At 34.7% G+C, this 14,019-nt stretch overlaps 1 protein-coding gene across 4 annotated transcripts in view; it reads right to left on the bottom strand.

Annotated features, from left to right (window-relative positions):
* Nucleotides 1–418: 418 nt before the first annotated feature.
* The window catches only part of PRKG1 (protein kinase cGMP-dependent 1), a 1,125,638-nt gene continuing 1,112,037 nt past the window's right edge, over nt 419–14,019 (bottom strand). For all 4 annotated transcript variants that reach the window (XM_080643202.1, XM_080643201.1, XM_080643204.1 and 1 more), the window contains 6 exons: nt 12,652–12,793; nt 11,240–11,403; nt 6,106–6,228; nt 5,958–6,020; nt 4,907–4,973; nt 419–1,737 (listed from right to left, as the gene is read on the bottom strand). In XM_080643202.1, coding sequence (XP_080499328.1) covers nt 1,639–1,737; nt 4,907–4,973; nt 5,958–6,020; nt 6,106–6,228; nt 11,240–11,403; nt 12,652–12,793 — 658 coding nt within the window. In that variant the 3' untranslated portion in view covers nt 419–1,638. The remainder of the gene's footprint in view (nt 1,738–4,906; nt 4,974–5,957; nt 6,021–6,105; nt 6,229–11,239; nt 11,404–12,651; nt 12,794–14,019) is intronic.

The following is a 14,019-nucleotide window of genomic DNA, read 5'->3' as shown; positions in this document are numbered from 1 at the left end:
CTTGTAAGGTTATGCGTTTGTCTGAGTAGATACAATGCTATTTGTCTAGGTAAAGCTTCCCAATGGTTCTGTTGCTTATGACAACTATTAATAGTCAACTGGCCTGCCAACAAAGGACTCAGTTTAAATTGTTATCCTTTTCCCCATTGAAAAAAGCAAAATCAGTGTGCTATTTTCAAATCTAACCGTTTCTAGGGAGTATGGTATTCAGGGTTGTAATATTTTTGTTCTATTTAGCTCACCTTATTGTTCTCTCTACTTCCTTCCTACTTTCACATGGACTCATATCAGCTAATTCATGAAAAGGTAATCAATATATGGCCAAGTTCTTGTCTTGTTCCCTGACCTCACATAAGGAAGGTTTCCCATCTGGCGAATAGACAAATCTCAATGATTTTTGCTTTCTTCTTTTTTTTTTGAGGGGGGGAGAAGGGGTTCAGGCCTAAGACAAGAAGCTAGTTCAAACAGTTTTTAATCACCTTTCTCCCTCAACCCAGACTATGCTGTATAAGTAAAATCTGACAGGAGTTTGGTTTGATAAATTTAGTGGAAATGCTTGGGTCTCTGGCTACACATGTAATGATTAGAACTTGTGTTGTCTGTTCAGACACTGACATTTACAGATGAAAGATATACATAGCACCTATATAGTTTTTTATTTTTATTTTTTTGGATGAATCTTGATCCCTCTTCATCCCACCCCACCCTGACCCCAAGGGTTTATTTTTATAAAAGGGAATATTTTAAGCCTCAGTTTGAGGGTGTGTTAGGTAATAAATAAAAACCAATTGGCTGCTAGTCACTTATTTCCAGGACCATCTTTAAACACAATATTTTCAAAAAATATGAAATGGTTGTGAATTGCTTTCTCCCCACTCTGTCATGCCAATTTATCAAAAACAAATGAATATCATGCATGTTGCTTTTTTTTTTCAGTTCCTCTGTGAAAAACGCATATATACCTGCTATGAGAGTTCTCAGCAGAATCCATAGCAGTTGTGCTTTAAACATGTCAATTTTCTAAATCTGTCAGAAAGGAAAGGTAACATTCAGTCTTGTCATCAGCACTGCTGGGAAATGAGATCATGGAACTTCTAGCACTGGTTTGACATGAACTCTGTGACCAACAGATGCGTGGTCCTTGTTTGTACGGTATATACACCGGCCTGCGGTAATAGATCCTACAACCCTCACTTGAAGAAAGGGAAGAGCCCAGTTTTTGTACCATAGAAATCTATCGTACCCTATATATTATTTTTTTATCTTCTTGATAGTTCTAGCAAGGTGCAGACTCTCTTACTAGATTGGAGTGTTTCTTACTGTCTTTCAAATTAGAATCAGAGCGAAGCAAGATCATTGCAACAATAGAAAACATCTTTTTTTTTTCTGGTGAGAGGCTTTTGCTCCAGGACCACCATGTCAACTGCTATTTTTAGGTTCAAACAGAAAACATGTAAAGAGCACTACTGTCGTCTAAGCAATAAGTCCTAATGCCACTGGAGTTACTGGAGCAGCATCGATCAAAGGCATCATGGTGACCCCGAGCACTAATCTTCTCTCTTTCCCTCAGGTTTGCTGGCAGCTGTGTCTCAGAAAAAGCTGTCTTCAGCAAGGCAGAAGCAGGTAAGAGAAATAACATTAGAAGTCTATGTCCCATCCTGAGTTGTCATCGGGTGGTGGTTCGTCATTGTCCTCAGGGAAACTGTCAAAATTGCTTGTGTCTGTGGGTGATGCAACCTATAAATGAGAGAATGAACAGTAACAAGGTGTCTGAATTTTTATCAAAATCCCATGATAGATTTTAAAATAGCATTCTTTATTCATTCCCTAATCAAATGGCTGTGTTGTTTCTTTTATTTTTGCTTTTTGAGTGTCTACTGGGTAATAGGTTTTGTGCTTGGTGTAGTGGGAATCACAGTGGTGAGTACAAATAAATATGGTTCTTGCCCTCATGGAATTTTTACTATAGTAAGAAATATATTGTGTGATTATAATTATCTATAGATTTTTATAATTATTTGATATACATTTTGGTCAGTGCTATAAAGAGAAAAGGTGCCATGAGAGTATAAGTGTTGTCATCGAAAGCCTCTTTGAAAAAGTATTCTTTTAAACTGAATCACTGAGTTTGATCAAGAGGGAATGTCACATGCAAAGGTCCTGAGGTGAGAGAGCGGTCCATGCTGAAGGAACCAAGAGAGGCCAACTTGGCTGCTAAGAGAGAAGCGGAATGGGATGAGAAATAGGTAAAAGGGGAGGAGTCCGGTTATATAGAGCCTTATAGGCCATCTGAAGGATTTTGTATATTTATTCCATGTAGAATAATGAGCCATTTCTAAACTCAAGCAAAACTCTTGCAAATTTACTAGGCACAGTTCAATCTGTAAAGCATTGGTAAAAGTAGTGATGAAGCACACTTATTTTCCCTCATATTCTAATATTTAAAACCATTTACAGATAAAAATGTACCCATTTAATATTACCACTACATAAATGGAGACCCATGATAAATTTAGTTTGGGATAGGCTTAATATTTACTCCTTCAAGTTTCTCATTCTACTCTTGTTCTAAAAACACAACTTCATAAATGCAATTAGTGTTTGTAATGTGAGACATGGTAATGCCATTTTCCTTCTGTTTGTGAATAAACATAAACATTAGCATGGAAATGAATCTTTAGAAGTAGGGAAATGTTTCTGTGTAAAGAGCAGTCTCGAGTTAGTCCAAGAAGAAGGACATACATAATTGAAGAGGGCTCAGGAACACAAATCAGCTCTCTCCCCTTAGTTAAGATGCAGCACATTTTATTAGACATATGCAGTATTGAATAAAAAACATAAATGTGATCAACTAAAATCTATTTCAACTTAATATAAACACCTTAGTCTCCTTAGTGGACTAGCTATTTAACAAAAGAGAGTTTGAGATTTTTTTTCCCTCCCCTACAGTCTGATAAAAGAAGAAAAGAACATAGTTGTGTCTGATAGTGCCTCAAAGTAATATGGGGGCAGTATTTCATCTTTTTATGGCTGGGTTCTATTCCATTGTATATATGTAAACATCTTCTTTATCCAATCATCCATTGGAAGACACTTAGATTGTTTCCTTTCCTTGGCTATTGTGAATAATGCTACAATAAATATAGGAGTACAAATACCTTTATGAATTCAGTGTTTTCAAAATTCTGGGGGTAGATATCCAGAAGAGGGATTGCTAGGTATTATAATTGGTCTATTCGGAATTTTTTTAGGAACCTCCATACTGTTTTCTATAGAGGCTGTACCAATTTACATTCCCACCAGCAATGCACTAGGGTTCTCTTTTCTCCACTTCTGCTCCAACACTTTTTATTTCTTGTCTTGTTGATAATAGCCATTCTAACAGGTGTGAGGTGGTATCTCATTGAGGTTTTGATTTGTATTTCCCTCATAGCTAGTGAAGTTGAGCATCTCTTGATGTACCTGTTGGCCATCTGGATGTCTTCCTGGGAAAGTGTCTGTTCAGGTCCTTTGCCTATTTTTTAATTGGTTAGGATTTTTTGTTGTTGAGTTGAACGAGTTCTTTATGTTTTTGGATATAAGAACCTTATCAAAGGTAGCATTTGCAAATATCTTCCCCCATTTAATTGGTTGCCTTTTTTGTTGATGGTTCCTTTTGCTGTGCAGAAATTTTTAATTTGATATAGTCCCATTCACTTATTTTCACTTTTACTTCCCTTAATTTTGGGGTCAAGTTCACAAAAACCCCTTTGAGATCCAGATCCATAGTTTAGAACCTATGTTTTCTTCTATGTATTTTATTGTTTTAGGTCTTATACTCAAATCTTTAACCCATTTGGAATGAACTTTTGTATATGGTGTCAGCAGTCTAGTTTCAGTCTTTTGCATGCGGCTTTCCAATTTTCCAAACAGCGTTTATTGAAGAGGCTTTCTTTATTGTATGTTTTTGGACACTTATGGGAAATTAGTTGCCCATATATGTGTGGCTTTATTTCTGGGCTCTCAATTCTCTTCCATTTTTGTGTGTCTATTTTTCTGCCAATACCATATTGTTTTGAATATTGTGGCTTTGTAATATAGTTTGAAGACAGGAACAAGGGAGGAGGAACTATGTGGCATAAATGAAATATATTGGCCAGGAATCTATAGCTGTTGAAAATTGTTGCTGGTCCACTGACCATACCCTACCAGAAACCAAAGGGTAAAGGAATGCTTTGATGTGGCTCTTATGGGTTAGACCAGTGGTCGGAAATTGCGGCTTGTGAGTCGCGGTTTGCTGCTCTAATGAGTTTGCCGACCACTGGGTTAGACTATTGTAGAAAGAGCAAGATAGAGAGTAAACAGGATTCATAAATAAAAAATAACACACATTGTCCTAACTCACCCCATTATACTCACATAATATACTGTATACTGAACACACGTGAAGAAATTTAAAGTATACATGTTTCTAGTAATAATTCATGAATATGACGAATTCATTAAAGTTGTTGATTAATGTATTCTTATTCTTGGGTAATGATGTGTAGAGTTTATAATGAAAAAAAAAAAACAACAACACCTGGTTGCTGGAGATTCATTATACTCTTCTGTCTATGCCAATATATATTTAACACTTGCCATACTGAAAGTCAGCTTTTATTCACAAATAAACTTAAGTGAGAATGAATAGTCAAAAAAGGTAATGTTAAAATACATATATAATAACCATCTCCCAGCTCATCTGTTTTTAAGCTTGGGTTTTAGATGTAATTATTTTAATGTGGTACTTCTGTTATCTTTCCAGTTTTATCTTATGATCAGATGAAATAATAGATTTTTGATGACGGACAAATGCCTTCATGTGGACAAACTGGACACACGTTTGATGACTGACAAACACAGACAAACTGGAAGGTCTACTTACACTTGGTATTATAGGAGGTGTCAAGGTGCCTTTTCTTAAACCTTCCCAATTAAAGCCCTCAAACCATCTGGGAAAGGAAAAAAGTAAGAGTTAAAAGCATTTTACCTCAGTTAAAACCTTCTCAATGCAACATATATGATGTCCATGACTGATGGAAAGTGGTTAGGGAAACATCTTCAAGGTGACAACAATGTTTTCCATTTAATCATTTTATGGAATGCATCTTTCAAGAAATTGAAATGTCAACTCTTTAAACACCAATTAAAAAGCAACTCCTTTTGATTCTAGTAATTTCCATCATAATGTCTGCATGACCTTGTTCCTACACTATCATTATAACTTTAAAAATGTCATAACATGTTTGGCCCTGTGTCTTACTGAATATTTTAAGCAGGCAGAATCAGGCATGAAAAGTCAGGACAGAACTTTATCTTCCCATCTTTGCCACTGATTCATTAGGGAGCCTCGGTTAATTAACCTTTCTCATCTCATTTTCCTCTTTTTTTCTTTTTTAATACAGTGAAGATATTTTGTGGACAGTTTTTCTGAGAAAATGTGGACCAAATAGCACAAAGGGTTTTTTGTTTGTTAGATTGGTTGTTGTTTTGTGTTTTTTTTGTCTTTTTGGAAGAGTTCTCCATTAACAAATGCTTACACCAAACTCTTAGCAGTAGATATTCACAGATATTTCAGTATATACAGTAAGTTACTCTGGTAAGGATATGAATTTCCTGTAAGTGTTACAGAAACAGATGAATAGAGAAAAAACAGTTTTGTATTAGGTTAGTTCTAGAACAACCATCAGCATGCATAAGGTCTGATACTCTTTTTTTAAAGACTATATTTTGTACTTGTTTATCTTTTTCTTATTATCTAATTAGGAACTGGTTGGAAAAATATTTTAATATTTTTGTTTTAATCTAGAAAATATGGGCATGATATGGTGAAGGACTTTTTTGGGGCTCTTAATTCTCTTCCATTTTTTGTGTGTCTATTTTTCTGCCAGTGCCATATTGTTTTGGCACTCAAACTACAAGGAGAAAATACTTACTTGTGCTTTTGAATGTCTTTCACTCCATTTTTCAAATTCCCCAATCTTTCTGATGGATTGTCCCTAAAAATAAAAAAATAATTGATAAGAAATCTTTTTTCCCCCCACATTCCCAGCTTTTCAAAAATAATGTGGTTGAAATGCTTACCTGCATAGTTTTTTAATTAAATTAGCAGCATTTTTGGCAATCTTCTTTGGAAATTCTATCATGTCAATCCCTCTCAATATGATGTTATAGGTTTTCATAGGATCTGGACCTGAGAAAGGTGGGCTGCAAGAATTGGAGACATAAAAAGAGATACTTTTATTTATTTTCTAAATAAGAAAACGTAAGTTGTTATAACTTCATAAAGGACATCAATTCTTATTTTTATTTTGGGGTTTACATTGGGAAGATAATAGAAACCTTTCTCAGTAAGCCTCTTAGCAAGACCACAAATGTGTCAAGTTTGCCTGCTGTTCCTCTCATTTCTGTGTGACTGGAATAGATGTGAACTGAATCTAAACCTAAAACTGCAGATAAATTAATCTTTCCGGAGTCAGACTGAATACTTGAACAAAACCAGTAACTAAGAAAGGAATCGGTATGTGTACAAGGGGGCTCTGGTTATGAGAGGGGTGGAGAATGGGTCCTGTTGGGACCTTTCTGATTATTAATGTTAAGTGGGGCTAGTTACCTTGAAGAACAGAATAAGCAAGGTTAGAAGGAAGGGAGCAAGCGGGGGAAATTTAGCCTCCTTCACTAGGATTTGTTGCCTTAGAAAACCTCTCACCAGATCATTTATTTTACTTGTTCTCAATTCTTGGTGTTCAGGAGGTTATATGGCTCATAGAAAGCTCTACCATGTTCTCTGAAATCATGTCGTTATTGCCAGTCTACCTTTATTTGCCCCGGTACACTTTATTGGCATATCTGTGGGAGATGGCCTGCACCTTAGTTTCTCTACCATTCTGTAGTGGTTAACTGGTCTATATATTAACATGCCTTGCTTTTTTAAGATCCATCTATTATTTCCAAATTTTAATCCAATCAGAAGTCATTAGATATGACAGGTAGAACCATATCACTTTGGGGCCATCCTCATAGTCCAAGGTAATACCTAGTAACCATTCACACTCACATAAATACCCAGAAGTGTAATTGCTGTATCATAGGGTAGTTGTATTTTTTATCTTTATTGTTGAAAGTTATACAGATGTACCCTTTTTTCCCCATTGAACCCTTCTAGCCCACCCCTACCTTCACCACATTATTGTCTGTGTCCATGGGTTATGTATATAACCTATTTGGTTAATCTCTTCCCACCCACCCCTGCCTTCCCTCTGAGATTCATCAGTCTGTTCCATGTTTCTATGTCTCTGAATCTATTTTGTTCATCTGTTTATTTTGTTCTTTAGATTCCACATATGAGTGCAATCATGTGATACTTATATTTCTTTGACTGGCTTATTTCACTTAGCATAATGCTCTCTAGGTTCCTCCATGCTGTCTCAAACAGTAAGAGATTCTTATTTTTTACTGCTGCATAATATTCCATGGTATAAATGTACCAGTTTTTTTATCCATTCATCTACTGATGGGCACTTGGGTGGTTTCCAGATCTTAGCTATTATAAATTGCACTGCTATGAACATAGGGGTACATACATTCTTTCTGATTGACATGTCATGTTTTTTTAGGATATATTCCTAGAAGTGGGATCACTGGGTCAAATGGAAGTTTCATATTTAGGTTTTTTTTAGGAAATTCCATACTGTTTCCCATAATGGCTGCACCAATCTGCATTCTCACCAGCAGTGTACTGGGGTTTCCTTTTCTCCATATCCTCGCCAGCACTTGTCATTTGTTGATGGTATCCATTCTGACATATGTGAGGTGATTCCTCGTTGTCATTTTGATTTGCATCTCTCGTATGATTAGTGACTTCTGAATATCCACTTTAGAGAAGTGTCTATTTAGATTCTTTGGCCATTTTTAAATTGGATTGTTTGTTTTCCTTTTGTTAAGTTGTATGAGTTCATTACATATTTTGGATAGTAACACCTTATTAGATGTATCATTGCCAAATATGTTCTTCCATACAGTAGGCTCTTTTTTTCATTTTGTTGATGGTTTCCTTTTACTGTACAGAAGCTTTTTATTTTGATGTAGTCCCATTTGTTTATTTTCTCCTTTGTTTCCCTTGCCCTAGGAGATGTATCAGGAACCACATTGCTATGAGAGCCGTCTGGGATTTTGCTGCCTGTTTTGTTCAAGATTTTTATGGTTTCTTGACTTAGATTTAAGTCCTTTAACCATTTTGAGTTCATTTTTGTGATGGTGTAAGTTGGTGATCTAGTTTTATTTTTTTGCATGTATCTGTCCAATTTTCCCAACACGATTTATTAAAGAGACTGTCGTGACCCCAATGTATGCTCTTGCCTCCACTGTCAAATATTAATTGAATATAATGATTTGGGTTGATTTCTGGGTTCTCTGTTCCATTCCATTGGTTATATGCCTGTTCTTGTGCCAGCACCAGGCTATTTTGTTTATAGTGGTTTTGTAGTATAACTTGGTGTCTGGTATTGTGATCCCTCTAACTTTGTTCTTCTGAAGATTGCTATGGCTTTCTGGGGTCTTTTTTGGTTCCATATAACATTTTGGAGTATTTATTTTAGATCTTTGAAATATGCTGATGGTATTTTAATAGGGATTGCATTGGGTAGTGTGGACATTTTAATGATGTTGATTTTACCAATCCATGAACACTGTTTATTCTTCCATTTGTTTATGTCTTCCTCTATCTCTTTTTTCAACATCCTGTAGTTTTTCAAGTACAGGTGTTTATCATCTTGGTTAAGTTTACTCCTAAGTATCTTAATATTTTTTGTTGCAATGATAAATGGGATTTTTTTTTAGTTTCTTTTTCTGAGAATTCATTTTTTGTGTATAAAAATGCCATCAATTTTTGGGTGTTAATTTTGTATCCAGCTACAGTGCTGAATTCATTTATTAAATCTAGTAGTTTTTTTGTGGAGTCTTTAGGGTTTTCTATGTACAACATCATGTCATCTGTGAATAATGAGAGTTTTATTTCCTCCTTTCCAATTTGGATGCCTTTATTTCTTCTTCTTCTTTTCTGATCACTGTGGCTAGGACTTCTAGTACTATGTTGAATAAGAGTGGCGAAAGTGGACATCCCTGTATTATTCCTGTTCTTAGAAGAAATGGTTTTAGGTTTTTCCTATTGAGTTTGATATTGGCTGTAGGTTTGTCATATATGGCCTTTATTATGTTGAGATATGATCTCTCTGTTCCACTTTGCTGAGAGTTTTTACCCAAAATGGGTTTTGAATTTTGTCAAATGCTTTTTCTGTGTCTATTGATCTGATCATGTGATTTTTGTCTTTCAATTTGTTTATGTGATGTATCATGTTTATTGACTTGTGAATACTATACTAGCCCTGCACCCCTGGAATAAATCCCACTTGATCATGGTGTATTATCTTTTTAATATACTGCCAGAACTGATTTGATAATATTTTATTGAGGATTTTAGTATCTATGTTCATCAGGGATATTGACCCGTAGTTCTCTTTCTTTGTAGTGTCTTTATCTGGTTTTGAAATTAGGATAATGCTGGCCTCATAAATATTTTTTATGATAATAAGTACGTATGGTAATAAATTAAGTTCAGCTTTGGCCATACCACAGATTGCGTTATTTTTATTACTGCTTTTTTATCCCATAATTCCTATGACCCTGTGGTTATTTAGAAAAGTGCTTTTTAATTTTTTAAGTGTGTAGACTTTTTAATTTCACTAGGTGGTAGTTAATAGAGTTTTCTTCTATTGATGATATAATTGGTTTTTATAGCAATTCAAAGAACACCAGAAAGGTTATTTATCCACCCATTAAATTCAACCTCTCTATTGTCCAAATCTTCTATGTATTTATGCATCTACTTAATTTGTCATATAGTTAAAAATTTACCTTTCTGTCAATAGCAAAAATTAAATTATCTGTGACCTAACCTAATTTTCTTTAAAATCAACTTAGAAGTTTCAAGAGCAATAATTTAAAGTGCCTACAAATAAAATTAAAAGCACAGCATAACCATTCCTGGAAATGATAGGAAGCACTCCACAAATCCTAATGGCTACTATGTTCTAGACACTCTTCTAAGTGCTTCATGCATTCATTGAATCCTAAGAGCAATGAGTCTAAAGGTCTTTAGTCTTCCTCTCATATTTACTGTAGTGACTAAATTAACTAATTTTTTCACATCCTACTTCATGTTCATCCATTTCTTTCTACTGTCCCTATCTTATTCTGGGCTCTCTCAGCTTCCTAGATCTAAATTATTGAAATGGTATTCAAATTAGCCTCCCCATCCATCTTCCAATTTGCCCTAAACATGTCTATCTGTTTTTCCTTTAGTATGACAATGTATGCCACTCCTTTGTCAGAAAATACTCAATGATTCCCTCTCTGGATGGAGTTCAAGTATAGCAATTATGATCCTTGAAAGGTGACTAATGGATTTCCCATCATTTTTAAAAATATGAACCATCTTCCTGAATTTTCTCACTACTGTTTCTGTATTTGTCATGTCTCACTTCTAGGAATGCCCATTTCCATTGCTTGCACTCTGTATTCTTACTTTAAGGCCCAGCTGCAATCTTTCCTTCTTCAAAACCAGCCTTCTGAACTCTATAGATTATAATGATCCTATTACTCATTTTCCTGAGTGCATGGCTTGGTGGTGCTTTCTTTTTCCTCAAGAAGTTCTTTATCAATGTCCATACCTGCCAGTCTGTTTTATATCTGCTAGTATCCATGGTAGCATTTTTAGGTATTTATGATTATGGTATTATTACATAAAAAACCTGCAAAGCATTAAAATTTCATTTAGATATAACAACTGCTAACAGGTCCTTTTATTTATATAAATAGTTGACCCTGGATAGTTTTTATATGACTATACTTACCTTGCTGTATTATTGGCTAAATGACTAAGCTCAAAGATCTTACAGAAAGATACTAAATCATTCCATATTCACATACAAATAAAGGATTAGCATTAATGAGACTAACAATTGATACTGAGTTTGTTGCCCTCATCAGACTCACTTGAAACTTTCCTCTATGAGCATAATAAATTGAAGTATAATAGTACCATAGTCAATAAAGAAAAAAATTATATAAAAAAAGAAGATATGGTGAAAAGCACTTTAAGATGGTCTAATGAGAGTGACAAAGGCAGGCATGTGTAGCTGTTCTCTATCAATGTCCATACCTGCCCGTCAGAAGTTCATACATTAGAATTCCCAGTGACCAGTAGTCGGCTGAAATGTCATGGCCTTTGTTCAGGATGATCTCTGGGGCTACATACTCTGGAGTCCCACAAAAAGTCCATGTTTTCTTTCCAAATCCTATTTTCTTTGCAAAGCCAAAATCCACCTGACAGAGAGAGAAAAACAAGGTATCTCAAGCCCCTTTTGATTAAGTTTAAAAGCAAGAAATCACTTTGATGAAGGACACTGATGACAATAATAAAAAATAAATAAAAACAGATGAATGTTATTGTCCTGTCTTCTAAAAGGAGTCATCTATATTTCAAACAAATCCTGCCTGATCAAAATTGGTTTCAATGGGGTAAGTTGAAATCTGAGTAGAGAATAAAATTCACATCATTAAAAGTAAAGGAAAATTTTCTTTCTAGAAATACTTTCCATTTTTCTCTTGTTTATGCCAATGGCTGTTGGGGTATAAATAAATAATTTCTCATTTACTCAAACTTTTTAAAAAGACTAGTTGGACCTATTTGACATTTTCCAGCATATATATGATTTCTGCTGGATTTAATTAAATTGAGAATTCATTTAATATTAATTCAGAAGACACTTTACTGTTGAAGAAGCTATTAATTCAGAAGACACTTTACTGTTGAAGAAGCTAATAACAAAGTTATGGGACCAATGACTGCTCTTGGTAAACACAGATATAAAAATTAAGATGTTTCTTTTATTTTTCTAAAAACCATTTGAAGGAAACTTAAATGCAAAAAAATCTATTTTTTTCTAAACAATTTGGTTGAGAATACAAATAATTAATTGTCATTTATTTGATTTCTTTGAAAAGGTTTCAAAGTTAAAATATTGAAACAGGTACAGACAAGAATCAAAGCCTTGAAAAGTCATGCATTTAAAAACATATAAATAAATCAGAACTTACCTTCTACAATAGGTCTTTACAGTTCTTGACTACATTTTTAAAAAATTACTACTGCTATTGTTATTAACATGGTCTGAAAATTGTCTGCAAAGCCCATTTTTTCCATTTGCATTATTCTCAAATCTAAAATATTAAAATGATTAATAATTTTCCATAATATAAAACCCCATTTACTTTGGATGCAGAAAGCCAGCTAGAAAAAACTTCTAGCTCTTCTAGGTCTAGGAAAACATTCCAGCAAGCATGAGTCCATGTCAGCGTATTTTGCCAGGATGTTATTAATTCAAACTTAGCCAATTTAATTTCTCATAACTTTAAAGAATAGATACTTGAAAATAGTAACACTAAAATCTGCTTTTAAGAAAAGTTATGATACGTAAAATGAAAAATGAGATTTTATGTTAGCAAATGAACACAGCTTTATACACCAGTATTTTAAAACTGCAGGGCAGAGAATGTGGGAAGTACACTGACCAGTTTGGCGTAACCTCGGTGATCCAGGATGAGATTTTCTGGCTTGAGGTCCCTGTAGATGATTCCTTTGGAATGCAGATAGGCAAAAGCTTCTACCACACATGCTGTGTAAAATCTGGTTGTAGAATCTTCAAATGAACCTCTGAGATACAGAATATGGGAAGAAAAGTATATAAGAAATTCATTTCTTCCATAAGGTTTTATTTCTCATTTCACTATATTCCTGTACCAAAATTTGACCCCAGAGACCAAATCCTACTGGCCAAATGTCATCTGATTGCCACTGCATTGGGTTTTCAAAGGCATTTAAAGATTTTAAGTCAAGGAATTCTTTGCCCTTATGAATAGGATAGTTTAATCTAACTTCCTGAAAACATTGAAGAAGAGTTCAAACATACCACATTTCATGTACTTGATGGCTTTCTCCCAGTGGCCCACTACCATCCAAAAAGGCCCAATAACAGTGGTGGGCAGAAGAGAGACAAATCTTATTGTAGAGCTTGTCTACCAACAGGTGTTTTTCAAAGGAGAGTTTTATAGTTTAATCATATTTATTCATACAGGGCTTCTAAAGTATATAGATATGATTCATGAGAATGTGCTTAGAAGTTAATATTTCCAAGGACCACTTTGAAAATGAGTTGTGAGGCTTCTGATACAATCATATCACAAGCGAGTATTCTTCTGTGTCTGCAACTGATGTCAGCAAGGCAAACAATACCTATTTCTACAACCGCTGCCTTCTTATGAGAAAGACAACATGGGGCTCATGCCAAAGGTAATTAGAAGGAAAAAGGTAATTTGATGGGAAAGTTTATTAGTAAACTTGTTTATGATGTTGAGCAGGAAAGCTCTCTTTGTCTCTGCCACTCTCATGTATTTATTTAATGAAATAATAATAAAGGGAAAAACCTTGGCATCTAAGGTTAACTCCTAGGTTCTAGGCCAGAACCTTATACTTTAACTGTTTTTTAGTGGAATTTCTTAAAAAGATCCATTATGATTTTTTCCTCTTCCCATGCAATAAATGCAATTTAATCATTTCATGATAATTCCAGAACATTAGTGTGAACATCAGCTCTTGAGGAGGCTAAGATGTAAGTTGAGAGGCTAGACTCAGGCAGTTTTAGGTGGTGTGCAACAAGAGGAGCCCCAGATTGTGCTTTCACAAGCATCACTGAACCAGTTTGCATTTTGATGACATTTGCTTCATTTTCAATACTGAGAAGTAATGTCTAACACAATAAATCAGTGAATCTACGCAGCCACCATCAGGTCATTTTTTTTTTTTAAATAAACATAGTCTTTCAGAACAGAACGGTGTTCTTTACTTCAACCCTTAATATCCCCTGTGTTGTCACTTAAATA

The sequence above is a fragment of the Plecotus auritus genome (assembly GCF_963455305.1).
Source record: "Plecotus auritus genome assembly, chromosome: 9".
NCBI classification, from domain to species: domain Eukaryota; kingdom Metazoa; phylum Chordata; class Mammalia; order Chiroptera; family Vespertilionidae; genus Plecotus; species Plecotus auritus.
The sequence above is the reverse complement of the archived record's forward strand: the minus strand, read 5'-3'. Positions and strand labels throughout refer to the sequence as shown.